This window comes from Malus domestica, chromosome 10 (genome assembly GCF_042453785.1).
Source record: "Malus domestica chromosome 10, GDT2T_hap1".
Classification (NCBI taxonomy): Eukaryota; Viridiplantae; Streptophyta; class Magnoliopsida; order Rosales; family Rosaceae; genus Malus; species Malus domestica.
In genome coordinates this window covers 42,995,480-43,014,265 of record NC_091670.1, presented here as the reverse complement: position 1 = coordinate 43,014,265, position 18,786 = coordinate 42,995,480, and the positions used below count along the sequence as shown (strand labels likewise).

General features: G+C 36.7%; 1 protein-coding gene across 2 annotated transcripts; it reads right to left on the bottom strand.

The window, feature by feature from the left end:
• Positions 1-3,002: 3,002 nt before the first annotated feature.
• Positions 3,003-17,783, bottom strand: LOC103446900 (probable LRR receptor-like serine/threonine-protein kinase At1g53440). Of its 2 annotated transcripts, XM_070805988.1 has the most exons (23): positions 17,595-17,783; positions 17,267-17,414; positions 17,063-17,134; positions 16,783-16,854; positions 10,095-10,166; positions 9,915-9,986; positions 9,731-9,802; positions 9,513-9,584; positions 9,308-9,379; positions 9,138-9,212; positions 8,988-9,059; positions 7,945-8,019; positions 7,785-7,859; positions 7,217-7,282; positions 7,015-7,113; positions 6,835-6,897; positions 6,605-6,652; positions 6,474-6,526; positions 5,063-5,439; positions 4,780-4,972; positions 4,536-4,688; positions 4,011-4,063; positions 3,003-3,953 (listed from the first exon to the last, which is right to left on the bottom strand). In XM_070805988.1, exons 7-23 carry the CDS (start codon positions 9,784-9,786, stop codon positions 3,294-3,296), a joined length of 2,262 nt encoding a protein of 753 aa, XP_070662089.1. In that variant the 5' UTR covers positions 9,787-9,802; positions 9,915-9,986; positions 10,095-10,166; positions 16,783-16,854; positions 17,063-17,134; positions 17,267-17,414; positions 17,595-17,783; the 3' UTR covers positions 3,003-3,293. The 2 variants fall into 2 exon arrangements, with proteins under 2 accessions (XP_070662089.1, XP_070662088.1); XM_070805987.1 differs by having other exon boundaries at positions 3,003-4,063.
• Positions 17,784-18,786: the final 1,003 nt, after the last annotated feature.

The window sequence follows — 18,786 nt, the reverse complement described above, 5'->3', positions numbered from 1 at the left end:
GCCCGTATAGAAAGGAAACAACTACAATTGTTTTGTGTGTAAAATTTGTTAGCCACAAACAAAATAAATAATTGTGTGTAAATTTTTTTATTTTTATTTTAATTTTTGTTGTCTCTCCTCTTCCTTCTACCGTTGTGAGAGTTTGCTGTTAATTTCTTCCTCCCTCTTCTGTCGCCGGCCCTGGCTGAGTCCAGGGTTGGTGGTTGTCTCCCGTTTCTCATTTTCTTCTTTTATTTTATGCATGCTCCTTAGCTTGCGTTTCTCTTCTTCCAATCTATGTTTCCTGTCCACTCCCTATTTCTACTCATTCACCATCCTTTCAATCACACCTTGCTCCGTCCTTCCTCTATCTCACTCTATTTCGGATCTGCATACCACCTTTCTTCACGTAACTTGTCGCAAACCTCTCGAAATGTGTGTACAACTCTGGCTTCGGTGGAAACACCACCACCTTCCATGTGTATGCCTTTATTGGCACTGTTACTGGCGGGATCTCCTTCCTTCTGGTTTCATTAAATTTGTGGCTTAGACCACAATATGTGGCTCAGATCTATTTGGTGCTTGATGGAGGAAGATTGGAGCTTTCTTTTCCACCACTTATGGGACATCGGTTAGCTGAAGCTCTGGTTTCTGTCGGGGATGGTGGTGCACGATGGTGGATTCCGGTCAATGGTGGTTGTGGTGCAGGCTACTCGGGCTTGTTTTCTTCTTTGTTTTTCTATTTGGGCCCAAGTTTGTTGGGCTTTGTTTTGCTTGGAGGGCTAATTTTTATTTTGTGCTTGACTTGTAATTGAGCCTCCTGTGTTGTATGGTCGTTGTGTTATTAATGAATTTACCTTTGAGCCAAAAAAAGAAATTTGTATTGAAGTTAGAACTATAATATTTTCTGCCATAGCATGACAATTGTGTTTTAATCCAAATAGATGAATTTGGATACTTGAAAATAAAATAAAATTTTCGTGTACCACTTCGTGTTCTGAGCAAACTAAAAAATTTCTTGCAATTAAAAATCATGGAGTGTATGACTCATTCGCGGAATGCGTGAAATATAATTTGAATAAAAAGAAAGGAAAATTTTCAAACAAAAACCAAAACCTTAATGTTTATAAGACCATCTCTAACCCTTGGGTAAAAATCTAAAATTTTTAATTCAAAAAATTTAGTTTTTAACTAAGAAACAGTTTTTTTGCTCTAACCATTTTTGGTTAAATTTTTAGTCCGAGATTATTAAAGAATGAATTTAGGATAATTTTTTTTCTTAAAGTAACTTAAAAAAAAAGTTATGTAGACTATCCTAATTTAATTTTATGAACATTCCAACCTAAAAATATTTAGATTCCGGTAAATATTGAAAAATCACTAAACCAACACCACGAAACTCGTGGAACATTATGAAAGAATATGAAACACATGAAAGATCTTTTTTATAATTATTTTAGCTGTTGGATTTAAATTTGAACCATTAAATCTTTTTTTTTTTACCGTTGGATTTGATCATATTAGATCTTAGCTGTTAGATTATAAATAAAACTAAAAAAAATACATGTATATGATGGCCCAGCCCACCAACACAGGGGGAATTTTGGCTTAAATTTGCTCCAAAAAAGAGTTCTGGGTTACAACTCATATTTGGCCCAGGTTGGAACAAGTTGAGGTAAGTTTAGAGCCTAAAGTTTGAGTTTTACTCCAAAGTTGGAGTAGGTCCATTATGAATGACAATTTGAACTTAATTTTTGCCAGCAGAGGTTAAGCCTGGATTGGCGTGTAATTCTCTCTATCTTCGCCCCACTGACGTGAGCTTTCTTTTGTATCCCCCTGTGGATTTGTGTTTCTAGTAATGCTGAATGCGGATGCTGATCTGATTGACTGCCTTAATATCACTCTCGATGACAACCTTGACTTGGAAGAACGTTTTGACAACTCCATCCATCTTGTGGGGAGGCTCATTGCGGACAATGAACCATCCAAAAATGTGTTTAAGGAAATCTTGCGCTCTACCTGGAACAAGATGGGCGTAGTTCGCGTCCTCCGTGCGAAGGAAAATATATGTGCTAGTACTGTTGGGGAGGAGGAGGTGGCTAGGAAATCCTTGGTTTGTGAAAGATTACACCTTCTTTGTGAAACTGTGGCCGTCTTACCACTCTCTGGATGACATTGAGGCTGACCGGGCCATTTACTGGATTCAGGCTCATGGAATCCCGAGAAGTCACTGTACATAGAAGAACACCAGAAACTAGGGTTCTAAAATTGGCTCGTTCTTGAAGTGAATGATCCATGAGAAACTGGGTTTCGTGGTTTCCTTCGATTGCAGGTGGAGTTCGAAACCAACAAACCCCTCCATATCTGTTTCTCATTTCCATGCCCCATCTGGGGATCTTATTTTCGAATCTGATGAGCTTCTGATTTTGGAGGCTCTTCAGGACTCCTCTACTAATCTTTCCCATATCGGGCAGATTATAGAATATCAAGGATCTTCTCCCAACAATCATTGAAGCTTCATTTACCCATTCTCATCGCCAGGCCAATGAAGCTGCTCATCACCTTGCATGGTTTAGTCTTACAGTTAATCAAGATTGTATCTGGAGTGTTTCGCTTCGGGGTTTCTGTTGGATGTTCTTCTTGAGGACACTCCTTTGCCTTGATTGGCTTTGTAAAGACCTTTTATCTTGAATATATCTCGGCTATCGTTTCCTTACAACAAAAACATGAATATACCTTTTTTTAATAACAGAAACCCAAAGTTTTCTTTTTCACGAATAAGGAAGATTGTTTATTGTTGCACGAATAAGGAATCTGTGCAAAAAAACACGTACAAGATTGTAATTATATAATTTTTTTGGTTGCTTTCGACTTATAACAGAAGATTGTTGATTGTTGTAACAGTACGGAATCCGTGCAAAAGATGATATTTGTACATTATGCACAAAGCTGCCTAGTTAAAGTTTTTAATGGGAGAAGAAAAGGTCGGTGGGGTCATAACTTGTGAATGAAATAACTTTGCATTTGTAACAAATTCCCAAGTTTTGATATGAAGTGCAGCAAAGATGCGGAGTACAGAAACCACAGAAAAGATTAAACCACAGAAAGGATGTGAAGTACAGAAACCACAGAAAAGATTAAAGCACAAAAAGGATGTGAAGTACAGAAACCACAGAAAAGATTAAATCACACCAGTAACTGTAGCAATTCAAGATCGCCTAATGCTAATCACATGAAACTTTTAATCAATCTAGAAATAGTCCGATGATCATGTGCGCCTTAGGTTGAATGAGACGAAGTTGATGCTACTGAAGTCAACTTCTCCAAAGTGGGGAAAAAGACTCTGCCATATCAGAAATGCCTGCCGACTCTTCGAGGGAACCAACAACATTGATGTCGCCAGTGGGCTTGGCAGGTGGACAAACCTCGTCAATGATTTTTTCGCCAAGAAGTACAGAACCCTTATCGCTGCTTTTACCCCTGCGAACGCTCTGCGGCTGCTGCGGCCGTTCCTTGTTCCCATACTTCTTGGTGTCGCCTTCTTCGATGACGGTAGACTTGGACTGGTTAGCCGCAACACTCCTCTTACCCCTGCCAACGCTCTGCGGCTGCTGCTGCCGTTCCTTGTTCCTGTACTTCTCGGTGTCGCCTTCTTCGACGACGGCAAACTTGGACTGGTTGGCCGCAACAGCCGAACCCTTATTGCTGCTCTTACCCCTGCCAATGCTCTGCGGCTGCTGCTGCGGTTCCTTGTTCCCGTACTTCTCGGTGTCGTCTTCTTCGACGACGGCAGACTGGGACTGGTTGGCCGCCTGTTGCTCGGTGTCGCCTTCTTCGACGACGGCAAACTGGGACTGGTTGGCCGCCTGTTGCTCGGTGTCGCCTTCTTCGACGACGGCAAACTGGGACTGGTTGGGCGCCTGTTGCTCGATGTTGCCTTCTTCGACGATGGCAAACTGGGACTGGTTGGGCGCCTGTTGCTTGTAGTCCTCCTGGACGTTTCGGATGGGATTTAGGGACTGGTTGGGCGCCTGTTGCTTGTAGTCCTCCTGGACGTTTCGGATGGGATTTAGGACCTGGGAGGCTGGGACGATTACAGAGTAAAATAGATCTGATTAAAATTTGTAATAAAAATTGAAAAAAAAAAATGATAAATCAAGATATCCGTGAGGTGGTGGTCGAAGTTGAGAGGAAGGGATGGTGTTGGCCGGAGACTCGGAGTTAACTTCTGAGAAGCTGCGGTATCTCAACTATCGCGATTCAAGTGGGAAGAGTCAGTCTGGACTCTTGGAGAGAGAGATCGTGAGGGAGGAGAGTGAGAATTGACGATCGACATACTAGAGGGAAGGCTGAGGAGAGAAGAATCAGAAGATTCATCATTCAGTCTGGGAGTCGGTCTTTTGCGAAGGTGAACGGCATCCGTGTGTGTGAGATTTGAACAGCATAGATGTAATCTCCACCAAAAGACACTAGGTACGGTTCGGGCCCTATATTCTCGTATTGCAGAATATAATGCAGTATTTTATTGTAGTTCAACATTCAGCTTATAGACTTACTGGGGGGGCGCTCTTTGCTTGACGGCTCTTTGCTTGACAGCCAGCCCATCCACCAAGCAAAAGCCAATGAAAGCGGCAGAGCAGCAACAATTGAAGCAAGCGTAATCAATGCAACACGTTGACCATTATTTCCATTGGAACTAATTTTGAACTCTGAAATTAGTGGGAAAAGTATGATAATACGTGATTGTTAATTTGAACAAAATAAATTAAAACGAAATCGAATCACGGAATAAAGTATTACCAGGAGTCACAGAAATAGCTGATATTAGAGGTCCATTAAAACTAGGCTGGTATTGATACGATCCCTTTCCAGGCCAGTAAAAGTGGATGTTCAATAGACCGCTATCATTTACAACCACAGCTGAAATATTTTCAGTTATTGGTTCACTTCCGTTCTTCTCTCTAATGTTGACATAATTTAGTCTCCTCACATCCTGCAACACAATTTACTTAAAATAAGATGATCCAATAAATAAAAGTAGAATGATGTGATTGTGATCATGACCAAAAAAATAAACCGTTACCTGAATATATACATCAAATACGCGTTTCCTTAAACTAGTATAGTCTTCCTTCTTAGTGTATACAACTTCATTGAAATAAAATGTCACAGTATAATTGCCTTTGAGCAGACAAAAAGCATAATACTTGAGAGATACCGGGGAAAGCCTAGCTTTTTCATACAACGGTGCCTCAGTTGCCTCAGTAATGGGAACTCCACGTGTCATGCTCTTGATGTAATTACTAGTATTACTTTCTGGTACACCATAGCCTCCGGAAATGCTGTAAGCCCAGTTTTCCTTTGGACTTGTGTAAAAGAGGGATGTGTCAGTATCTTGATCATATTTATTCCCAAGAACAGTTGTTTCTTCACCACCACAATTAATAAACAAGGAATGGTCTGCAAGAAAAAATTAACATATATCAGAATATATTCTGCAACATTTAAGGTCTCGTTTGGCACACCTTATAGAGTACTCGATAGGACTAATTATACGAATCCAATTGTTTGGTGCAGTTTCTTATTAAATAGACTCCGGATTAATTATCCTGACCTCACCTATTATATACTGCTCACGCCGTTAACTAATACACTCTAAACCCTCTGTATTATTTAGTCGGGTAGGAATTTGCTCGCTCTCTCCGTCCCTTCGATCCACCGCACCCACCACCAACTCTTGACGCCGTGTCCTTGGCGAACTACAAGGCATTGCTGAAGACCAGCCGATGCCTCGCCGACGACCGCACCATCGACGAATTGATGCCCTAATTACAGATTTGAGGAGGATGGTGAAAGTTATGATGAAGCAGGTTCTCTGTCTTTGCATCGGCTTCGTTTCGTCCTCCAGAAAAGGGTTTTACAGACTTACCCAACTTTTTGTGTTTAGAGCTTCTTTCAATTTGGAAATGCAAAATTGTGAGCAACTCTGTTCGGTTTGCTGGGTTGGGGAAGATGCGGTGGCGAGAAGCCGTGTTCAGCAATTGAAGTGTTCACGAATTGACTAAGGGTGGGGGTGGGTATGGTGTTTATCGCCGGATTTGAATGAGGTTGGTGTGGCGATGGTGTTTGTTGGGGTGTTGGGTGGACAAGGGCGCTGAATTTTTTCTTTCTGTTTTTTAATTTTTTAAAAATATATTAATAAGAAAGTTTAAAAGAAAAAAAATAATTTGGAGGCAGAATATTTCATCACAAATTTGGGTTTTCTGTTTGTCCCTTTTTTTTCTCATTAATAAAATTAATAATACTCCGAACTATTTATTTGGGACAATACCAAAGGCCGTATTATTTATAAGTCATTAGTCTAATACTGCACCAAACATCCGATTAATTTAGTCAGTATTATTCAATCATATCTGACTAAAATAGTCAGTACAACCCGAGCTGCCAAACAAGACCTTAGTTTGTAATTTTCATGCTGCGAAGAATAAACTTACACTCTGATTTGTTTGCAGGACAGTATCTGTTCTTCATTTCAAATGGATCCATCCTAAAAGTAGTTACCAATATGTTATAGAAAGTTCTGATGATCGAGTCTCTTACTAATACAACAGGAAAAAAAACATACATTTGTGGCTCGGTGGTTGAGGAGTTGCGGCAGCATGCAAACAAGTTCCTGAATAAAAGTTAAGGTCATGAAACAAAATATTTTATAATTGATACTGCCCCCAACTTAAGTGATGTGCAACAATAATTGTGGAGTTTTAAACAAAATGCCTCGATGCAATTAGTAGTGGAATGTGGAAGTGGAACCATTCAATTTCGTCAACAGAACGACAAGAAAGAACATATCCTCACAGTAGTTGTTGGTTGCTTGATGCTAGAGAGCCTCCTGCCGAAAAATTGTTGAACGAAAGATCTCTAAAAGATAACATAACATGCGTCAGTCTCATTAATTAATTTGTACATATGAGCAAAAACTTAAAACTGTTACAAATGAAAGTTCTTCTAACTTCAGTTCAAAATATGAAGACATACATCCTAGTTTGGAAGTCCCCACGTTTCCGAGGTGCGATTGTCTCGTTAAGCTGTATCCAAGGTGGGATTGTCCCATCAAGCATATTTCCAGAGAAAGACCTGAACATAATTAAGCGTATATATCATATTAACGCTTGTAATTAATAAGACTCGTACCTGTAATTAATCTAAATTCTTCCAGTTAAGAATGTTATTCCTTTACATGTCAATCATATTTGAACTCATAGTCTGAGGGAGGCCACCAGTTAACTTATTGAAGCTCAAGTCTCTGCAAGACAAAACACAAGAAGGACTAACATTAAGGGAGTTTTGATCAACAATGGTATTAAAAAAAACTCAATTCTGGTTCCGTGTAATTGGCTATATTGTGAAATAAAAAAATAGAAAGGTATATCAAACGGTGCTTAATTAATAGTCCGATCCGATGATGAGGTTAAGGGTTTGTAGGAGATCACTTCTATAATGGCTAAATGTACTTTCTGGCAGTGAAAACTACTTATGACTGCGTTTGTCACAAAAAGTAATAAATGATTTTGATTCATAAAAGTGTGTTCTGAAAAAAATAGTTTTTTCAAGAAACACTTCCAAATGCTTTTACACGAAATCACTTGAACTTTTAATGATAAAAAACTAAAGTTTTTTTAATGAAACCACTTCTAGCATAAGCGTTTATGAGTATTAAACAAGCCCTAAAACTGATTCAATTTTCTTTCCAGCCAAATTAACAGGACAACTCCAAAAACAAAATTACAAAAGTGAAGTGAAATTACAGGTATCTTAGAGATGTCATTTCTTCACCAATGTATTCGGGGATTGGGCCGGTGATTGAGCAGTTCCTCAGTGTTCTGTAGAAAACCAACGTGAAGAATGAAAAATGAAGTCTTTGGGCACAAACTGGGCTAGAAGCAATTATTACAACAAACCACTCACAGAGAAATGAATTTGGCACTGTTGGCGATTTTTGGTGGTAACTGGAAACTATTATTTGCCAGGTCACTTATCAACCTGCAGAGGAATAAATATATATACATTTTCAACCTCTAATCATAATATATAGAAAAAATTAGTATCCGGTCCCTAATTACTAATGTTCATTAACTGAAATCTTATTAGTTTTCAGATTTTGATCCAAGTTCCTAAGATTAATATAATAATGAATTTACATGTCAGTTACATAATTTTTTAAAATAAAAATTAATAATTAATTTAGGATTTTAATACTCACACCTTTATTAAACTCCTAACTAATTTTTAATCCAAAACATTTCCAAAATAAATAAAAAATTAAAATAAGTTTGTACCCATTAGCTTTTTAAAAAATGTTTTCAAATTTTTAATCTTATATGTACCCATTCATGTAATTTTTTCAAATTTTTAATCTTAAAATGTACCCATTCTTAAATATACCAATTTGTTATATGTAAAATGTACCCTTTTTTGCTAGCAAAAAAAAGTACCCTTTTTTTTTATATAAAATCTATTCAATTTTTTTTCTAATCCATTTTTAAACTTATATGGATACATTCTTTTTCTTTGATTTGAGAATGTATTAATGTTAAGTTTTATCGAAGAAATTTACTAATGTTATTAAGCCTAATATCTATTATTTTTTTGTGTGGTTTTGAAGAATGTACCGATGTTTTGATACAATAATTTTGTGTTAATTTTGATGAATGTACCCATGTCTGTATACACACACACAATAGTATAATTTATATTTTAATATTTTTAATCCCACAAATTATGGGTTTTTATTTAAAATCTCATTAACATAAACAACTATAAATTTCAATTTTTAATTTAAAAAATATGGTAACATAAATAGAAATAAATTATCACATTAATTTCAAGAACTTAGATAAAAATTGAAAACCAACAAGATTTTAATCAAAGAATATTAATAGATAAGAACTGCATATATATTATATATTATAGAACCAGCAAAGTGAAAGAAAGAGGAAGTTGTCCTATACAGATACTGAAGGTTTTGCAAACCGAATATTTCTGTTGTCAAGTTTCCTTCGAAATTGTTTCCCACGAGCACCCTGCACGCCGTGTAAAAAAATTGTCTTTTTAAGAAACAAAATTACTACCTGCTAAGTGTAAGGCTGAAAATTACTTACAGGGTGTTGATATTAGTCCACTTGGCTATGGTTTCAACTGGTAAGGGACCAGAAATGTAATTCCCGGCTATCGAACTGTATGCATTCACCAGTCACCATCATATTCTCTTAATTATTTAATTAATGTGTGGCAAACCTCAAATTAATCATTGACCGGAATGAACACTTACAACTTTTTCAGGCTTATGAGGTTGTCATAACCTTTTGGAAATTCCCCACTCAAATTATTGGCTGACACATAGCTGCAACAATGAAAGAGACACTCCTATGTTTATTACTTTTGCATATTAACTCTTGATTATTATTTCTATTTTATTTAGTTTTTAAGCGATGAGTTTGGCTTTTTTTTTTCTTTTTTTTTTCATTTAAACTTACAAGGTTGTGAGATATTTCAACTTTCCGAGGCTTTCTGGAAGAGGACCAGACAGCTGATTCTCAGACAGATCCCTATGGGAAAAAATGACAAAAGACTTCTTAGAATTAATGTTTCAGAAGATTAATTATATATATATATATATATTATCTAAACATGCATACAAATAAAATCACAAGTCTATAAGTATAATTATATGTGGTGTAAGCAAAGAACAAACATAATTTTAAGACGCAAAAGATTTCCAAAATCCTTGGGAATTGAGCCTGAAAGCATATTAAACTGCAGATTCCTGCAAAAGCCCGAGAAAGTAAAACATGCATGAAATGAATTAATGAATCACAAATTAAAATCTGATGAGGTGGAGGAGATTAAGAAAACAAGTAATTAATTAATGTACTCACAATTCAGTAAGTTTCGTCAGTGAACCAAAACTTTGTGGTATACCTTGGCTAAGCAAGTTGTATTGCAGATATCTATACATAGAGCGTGGAAATGGCTTGATAAGAATTTTAACAAAACCAATTAACGGAAATTAATCAAGATGACTCTTCATAATTATATTGGCGATATCAAGCCCTTACAGATATTCAAGAGAAACCAAGCGCCCTAAGCTTGCTGGTATTGAACCATTGAGTTGATTTCACGATAGATCCCTTCATACAAAGAACCCCAATTTTCACGAGTACGTACTAAAGCATCCAGTTGATTGATTAACAATGAATTTCAATGTAAAACTATCTAGTATATATTTGTTGGAGCAATATTAGAAAATATGAAAATAATAAAAGAACTCCAATGATAACAATCATACAAAAATTCAAAACATAAATTATGTACAACATTAATATAAACAACTAGAGAGAAATTAAGAAGGACCGACAAACTTGGAGATTGAGGCTTGCTTAAATGCAGTCCTGAAGATAGAATTTCTTTCTTACTCTTGTGCTTATAGTTCGGTAGGTGTCCGTCTCTTAGGATTCAACAATCTATAATTCGAAGTTGAAGCACTGTGTTGAATGATATACCACATCAGCAATCCACATCAGCAATCCACATCAGCAAGGTTGTTATTCTGTCAGTTAGATAGTTAGTTGGGATTGTAGGAAGATATAAGGTGGTTATGAGTTTGTTAGAAACTGATTAAGACAGAAATGAGCATGTATAAATAGAAAGGTTCTCTCTAAGACTTGTATTCCAATACATTCTGAAATATACAAATCATCATTCAATCTTTTGTTCTCTCTTTCTTTTCTCTGCTGCTTTACTTAAAGATTGTTCTGTTCTTCTTCTTAGATTCATAGTGTAGTGTTAATATGGTATCATCGCCATGGGTGATCATTTGGTTTCCGCTGTAGTCTCTCTGGAAGTTTGGTGATCTATGAAGAGTGTTCGTCTTGTGGGCACGGTTTATATGCTTCGATATGGAAGTTTCTTGGGTCAGGAAGAGCAGTGCACGCCAGGTGTTTGATGTTTTGTCTCAGTGAGTTTTCTGTTTGGTATTTTCATTGCTTTACAAGGCCGATAGCCAACTGAATGTTTACATAGGCTGATTGCCATTTTCTTCTTGATTAGTATACTCTCTCCTTAAAGGCCGATTGCCGGAGTTAGTACGGTTTGTAGTAGTTTGATATTTTTCCTCTGTTCAAGGCCGATTGCCAAAGAGGATTACTTTCTCCTTAAAGGCCGATTGCCGGAGTTAGTACAGTTTGATATTTTTCCTCTGATAAAGGCCGATTGCCAAAGAGGGTTGCTTGCATTGATCTTGTTTTGTTCATCATATACAAAATCTTGGTTGAGAAATTCTTGAAATCTTGATTGTCAATATGTCTGCAAATACCATAGAATCTGTGAAGATAGAAAATCTTTTGGGCATGCTCACTGTGAAGTTGCAGGATGATAATTTTGTTAAGTGGAATTTTCAGTTTCAGTCTGTTTTGCGTGGGTATGACTTACTGGATTTCTTTACTGGTGATAATCCCTGTCCACCTAAATATGTCATACATACTGAAAATGGTGTGACAAAAGAGATCACTACTGCGTATAAGACTTGGGTTAAACAGGATATGGCTTTACTCAGTTTGCTTATTGCTACTTTATCTGATGATGCAATGGAGCATGTTATTGGCTGTAAGACATCACACGAGGCATGGAGTGCTTTACAAGATCGTTATGCCTCTGTGTCAGTTTCAAGAATCAATCAGTTAAAGACTGAGTTCCATACTGCACAGAAAGGCGGGGACTCGATTGATAAATTTTTGTTGAAATTAAAGGCTATAAGAGATCAGTTAATTTCTGCTGGAGAAAGAGTTTCTGACAATGATCTGGTTATTGCTGTTTTAACTGGATTACCACAAGAGTTTGATATGATCAGAACTGTGATTTTGGCAAGGGAGACACCAATTTCTTTGAAAGATTTTCGTGCACAGCTTCTTAGTGCTGAACTGACCATCGACTCCAGAGTTTCAGTTCTTACAGGTTCAATGGCAGCAATGTATATGGATGGGGGTAATGGAAAAGGCCATTCTGGTTCCTATCAAGCAAATGGTACTTATCATGGTGAAAGCTCTGCTATGGGGGCTAGTGGTTATCAAGGGGGTGAAAGTTCTACCATAGGGACTACTGACTATCAAGGAGGTTATGGGTTTACTGGCAGTAATCAGAGGATTTTTCCTTCTCAGAATAGAGGGTCATTCAATAATACCAGGAACTCTTATGGAAATAATGCTTCAAAACCTTATTTTGGCAACAAGAATAAGGGGTCAAATAGCTCCTTTTCTGATTCAGGCAGAAATTCTCAGTCCAGTTTTAATGGTCAGTCATCTAATGGTGGATCAAAGGGTAGTTCAAATTGGCAGAATTGGAATGTGAATACTACTTATAGATCATCAATCACTCCTGAATGTCAAATATGCTCACGGAGAGGTCACACTGCACCTAATTGTCATTTCAGAAGTACTACTCCTGCCAATCAGTATCCAATCTTGGTGTGTCAGATTTGTGGAAAGAAAGGTCATACTGCATTAGAGTGTTTTCACAGGAACAATTATGCATATCAAGGGGCTCCACCACCTCCAACACTCACTGCATTATCTGCACAAGGTCCATCTAGTTTCTCTCCACCATCAACTGAGTCTCACCCACATGGGTTTTCTGCTGCTGATACATGGGTGCTCGATACTGGAGCTACTCACCATATGACTGCAAATCTTAATAATTTGTCTCAAGCTACTGCATACACTGGAGATGAAAAGATAATCATTGGAAATGGTCAAGGTTTGGATGTGAAGCATATTGGTTCTACTAACCTTTTTACTCCGGTTCATTGTTTATTCCTCAAAAATGTTTTACATGTCCCATATATTACTGTGAATCTTTTATCAGTAAAGCAATTATGTCATGATAATGACTGCTGGTTTATATGTGATGATACTGTGTTTTTCATACAGGACAAGGCAACCAATGTGGTAATCTACCAAGGAATGAGTGATGGGGAACTCTTTACAATACCTGTGACAGTGTTTTCAAGATCTGGCTCTGTGAATAAAGGAACACAAGGTGTAAAAGCTGGTTTTGTGGGAAAGATGATCAAGACTGCGATTTGGCATAAGAGGCTGGGCCACCCTTCTGAAGAAATATTGACTGCAATGCTAAAAGCAGCCAAAGTACCAGTTAGTCTAGATTCTTCTCAGATGTTATGTACTTCCTGCATTTCCAGTAAAATGTGTAGGCAGTCTTTTCCTGTAAAACAAAGTAGTGTTACTTTTATGTTTGAAAGAGTACATTCGGATGTATGGGGGCCTTCTCCAAAAGTATCAATTGAAGGATATAGATATTACATCAGTTTTATTGATGAGTTTTCCAGATTCTTGTGGATATTTCCTTTGGTTAATAAATCTGAAGCTGTTTCTGCATTTATCAAGTTCCATGCTTTTGTATCCAATCAATTCAACACTGCCATTAAATGTTTGCAAACTGATGGAGGAGGAGAGTATATGAGTAAAGTGTTTGGTGATTTTCTAGAATCAAAAGGGATTGTTCATAGAATATCATGTCCATACACTCCTCAACAGAATGGCATTTCTGAGAGGAAACACAGACATTTGGTAGAAACAGCATTGACTTTAATGTCTGAAGCAAACTTGTCTCCATCTTTCTGGTATCATGCTTGTTCATATGCATCGTTTTTAATCAATAGAATGCCAAGCAAAGTGTTACAAATGAAGTCTCCATATCAACTATTGTTTGATAAGGTTCCTGATATTCACAACTTAAAAGTTTTTGGAACTGCAGTATATCCATTTCTTAGACCTTATAATGCTAATAAACTGCAAGCAAGGTCTGCTCAATGTGTTTTCCTTGGTTATGCTTTGGGATATAAGGGTGTTGTATGCTACAATGTGGAAACAAGGAAGATGATTTTATCCAAGCATGTAATTCATGATGAATCAGTCTTTCCATATACGATCTTGCACAGTACTAAGGTCAGTGACAGTTCAAAGACTTCGAGTATAACTCAGAGGCCTATTGTTGTTCAGATTCCTATTGCTACTGTTCTAGAGGATCAGAATACTCCGAGGACAAATAATGGTGAGGCTGTCCAGGATATGTCTCTCTCTATATCCGATCATGGTGCACATTCTGCTGACAGATCAGGTTCCTTGAATGAAGTATCCGGTTCAGAATCTTTATCACTGTCACAGGGTATCTCATCACTTCCAGATTCCTCTCTCATCACTCCTAGCTCTATTGGTATACCACAAATGTTGCCTGTCCACAATGATACACAGCTTGAGGTAATTTTACCTTTTTCATCTCCTATATCTTCTAATCTTGGTGAATCCAATAATGCTTCTGTTCATCCAATGGTCACTAGGTTGAAGAGTGGTACAATACCACAGAGGAGTTATAAGGGCTATTTAGCTACATTTCCTGAACTTCAGTCACTCCAATTGGCTGAAGACACTTACTTTGGTGGAGGTTTTTCCTTTTTGGCTGTTCATAGTGATGATGCTGAACCATCAACTTTCAGAAAGGCTGCTACAATGCCACAGTGGCAGAGTGCTATGCAAGACGAGTATGACTCTCTTCGGGCTCAAGGAACTTGGGAATTGGTTCCACCTCCTAGTGATAGGACTATTATTGGCAGCAAATGGGTCTACAAAATCAAAAAGAATCCAGATGGCACAGTTTCAAGGTACAAAGCCCGGTTGGTGGCACAAGGTTTTTCCCAAGAGAAAGGTGTTGATTATTCCGAAACCTTTAGTCCAGTTGTGAGACATACCACAGTTCGAATTGTCATAGCATTGGCTGCTATTAACCATTGGGACTTACGCCAGCTTGATATTAAAAATGCATTCCTGCATGGTGAATTGCAGGAAGATATATACATGAAACAACCACAGGGATTTGTGGATGTCACTAAGCCAACACATGTCTGCAAACTGATTAAATCTCTCTATGGGCTTAAACAGGCTCCAAGAGCTTGGAACTCTAAGTTTACAAGCTATCTACCTGCCATGGGATTTAAAGCTTCAACATCAGATTTCAGTTTATTTGTCAAACAGTGTGAAAAAGACATGGTCATTCTACTTCTCTATGTAGATGACATTATTATTACTGGTTCCAATTCCAGTACAGTTCAGAGGATAATCACAGAACTGTCTGAGGTATTTGAGCTAAAAGATATGGGTAGATTGACATATTTTCTTGGTTTGCAGATCACTTATAAATCCAATGGAGATATTGGGGTTAATCAGTCTAAGTATGTCAAAGATCTTCTTCACAAGGCCGGTATGGACTCCTGTAAACCCGCATCAACACCATGCAAACCTCATACTCCTTTGCTTCTAAATGAAGGAGATCCTTTATCAGATCCTACTTTATATCGCAGTATTGTTGGTTCACTGCAATATCTAACCTTTACACGGCCAGATATTGCATATGCAGTAAACACTGTGTGTCAATTCATGGCTAAACCAACTGAGGTCCATTTTGGGGCAGTTAAAAGGATATTACGGTTTTTGAAAGGCACTATGCATCATGGAATCACATTCTCCGCTCATACAGAAGTGGGAATTCATGCATTCAGTGATGCAGATTGGGCTGCGGATTTGAATACCAGAAGATCTGTTACTGGTTATGTGGTCTATATTGGATGCAATCCAGTTTCTTGGCAATCGAAGAAACAGGATTCTGTGTCCCGTAGTTCTACCGAAGCTGAATATAAGGCCTTGGCTCATACAGCTGCTGATATAGCATGGATCAGAAGTGTGCTCAAAGATATGGCTGTCATTTTAAATTCTGCTCCTGTGATCTATTGTGACAACAAATCGGCTATTGCTATAAGTGCAAATCCAGTATTTCATTCCAGGATTAAGCACTTAGACACTGATTACCACTTTGTACGGGAGAAAGTTCAACAGGGAGATCTCCAAGTTCACTACTTGTCCACTGAAGACCAAACTGCTGATATTCTGACAAAGGGGCTGCACAGTCCATTATTTCTCAAGCATTCTTTCAATCTCAAACTAGGAAACCCAGTTGAGATTGAGGGGGGATGTTGAATGATATACCACATCAGCAATCCACATCAGCAATCCACATCAGCAAGGTTGTTATTCTGTCAGTTAGATAGTTAGTTGGGATTGTAGGAAGATATAAGGTGGTTATGAGTTTGTTAGAAACTGATTAAGACAGAAATGAGCATGTATAAATAGAAAGGTTCTCTCTAAGACTTGTATTCCAATACATTCTGAAATATACAAATCATCATTCAATCTTTTGTTCTCTCTTTCTTTTCTCTGCTGCTTTACTTAAAGATTGTTCTGTTCTTCTTCTTAGATTCATAGTGTAGTGTTAATACACTGCAATCTTCGGATTATGGCGAACCTTATATATTTCATACTCTTAAGACACAACTTGGAATTGAACAACAAAGAAAAAACATAGAGTACAAAGGAATACTCTTATGTCCGGTACGATCTAATTAACTCTCTGTCTCATTCTGCTTTTACACGGCTGAGATTAAGAGTTATAAAGAACCCAAGTGACTTCTAGGAATGGTTGTAGTGGCTGCTCATGAATTGATGCCACCTTTTCATCTAATTCATACACCATTACAAAAGTCATGTCTTTTGCATAATGGTACTGCTTCACTATTTGGTTTTATTAAGAAGCCTAATTATATGCACTTTGCGTCAGTGACATATTTTTTCATTCAATCTTTGAAATTAAATATTATAATAAAAATTTCCAACAATATTTACTTACAGGACTTGGAGATTCGTCAATTTCCCAAAGGTATCTGGTATTCTGCCATGAATTGTGTTGTTGGATAGAATGCTTTTGATATGATATTTGAAAGAAAGAAAAAAAAAACAAAATTTAATTAGATTGAACTTATAATATCTTTAAACCCTTGCTCAATGAATATTTTTGTGAAGGGTAGTTCTTTTTACACCCGAGAGTTGTCATGAAGTCTGCAATATAACATAAACAACTGAAATTACATTAAAGATTGGTAGGCAGACAAAGAGTGAGATTAACGTACAGGTAGGTTAGGTTTCGAAGACAACCCACACTTTCATGAATAGTTCCAGTTAAACCTAAGTAGCTCATTCTACTGCCACACAAAATGAGTCCACACAAAAAAAGGTTAGTATACCACTAATTAATTAATTAATTAATTATGTATATATATGTATATATTAAACAAGATTTAACGTGTATATGTGAAATATTGTTTCATACATACATTCCAGTGATCCGGCATCCACTCACGTTAGTGCAATGACATTCGATGACAAAACCATAAGTCCAGACTACGTCACTGCAATATGTCGTTTCAATGATTTGCTCTGGCCTTAGCTCTAAGTTGCTCATAAAGACACTGAGAGCATTCACTGCCAATATTTCATTAAGTAATTAATTGATAAATGCGATGATCAAGCCTCTTAGCTGAAATTAATTAATTAAGCATGTGTTTGTGATCCACTTTGGGTTATATATAATCATGTTTGAAGGCGATAAACTTAGAAAGTTAGCTGATGATAAAAACAGAGAGTGAAATTGGTAATGAATACCTTCTTCTGATGGCAGTAAAAGTTGAGGCTGATCGGCTCTACAGTGGAATTTGAATTGAGGCCACTGTCCAAGTTGCCAAAGTAGAATATGGTATAAAAGAAGCTTACTAAGCTGCTGTCTTAGAGAAGGCTTACTCATTTCTATTGCTCGCTCGTCACTAGTTATAGAAGATAGATTGCTCCATCAATGTCGATTGCCTATATATACTACCAGTGGCGGAGGGAAGAAGGGACCAGGGTGGGGCTAGGCCCATCCTCACTTTATTTTTAGCCTACTTGTTCTTTACTGCAGCCTTTCAAATTCGTTTCGCATCCCAATTTTTACACTAATATTTGTATTTTACTCTCTCATCTCTCTTGCAAATTATTTGTTTAAATTATGATTTTGTTTTTTGTTAAATTGATCTATCGCAATTTTTTTTAATTGATTATCAAATTTATTTTGGATTTGTAAACTTGAGCGAGTATTTTTGCAATATTGTGAAGAGCAACCTATACAATTGAATGGGTGATTTTGTGGATAAATAATTGTTTGGTTACTTATATTGATAAATATATTTTAAATAGTATAGATGACGAGTCTATCATGATACGGTTTCAAAATATGAAAATTCGTCGAGTACAAGTATGATTGTTGTGAATTATTATCGATGAATTTATTATTTTGGACTCATATCATATTATATTTGTTTTATTTTATTTTTTGTAATTTTGTAGATACTATCCGTTTAGATTTTTTTTTAACATTTGAGGTAGTGCTATTCACACATCATTTTCACCTCTCACACACTTTAGTTAAATTGTTAGAAAATTGAGAGATGTGTGTGAGAGATAAAAATGAATGTGTGGATAATATCACCTTAACATTTGTGAAATGTTCCGCCTCACATGAAATCCTGGTTCCGTCACTGTATACTACAAAGCCACTTGAAAATGTAAAAATTTAATAAAAAATCCGAAAAATTAAAAAAATTTAAAAAAAAATTGATTTAATTTTTCTATAAATATTTTATCATTATCTTCCATCTTACACCACAATTTTATATTTTCTCAAATACCTTGGGTTGTAATTTCTTATTTAATGACACTTGGTACAATGTGACCGATTAAAAATTCTATCCAAAATTACAAATAAAATTATTTTTTATTTTTTATAAAATAAAAAATACTAATATTTTATTGCCTATTGCCA

Excerpts from the sequence above, each read along its gene's own strand:
- LOC103446900 (XM_070805987.1), bottom strand. The coding sequence starts at position 9,786 with ATGCTTTCAGGCTCAATTCCCAAGGATTTTGGAAATCTTTTGCGTCTT. Across the intron at positions 7,114-7,216 it reads AGTTCAAATATGATTGACAT|GTCTTTCTCTGGAAATATGC; the intron begins GTAAAGGAATAA and ends AATTATGTTCAG. Across the intron at positions 6,653-6,834 it reads TCAAGCAACCAACAACTACT|GAACTTGTTTGCATGCTGCC; the intron begins GTGAGGATATGT and ends ACTTTTATTCAG.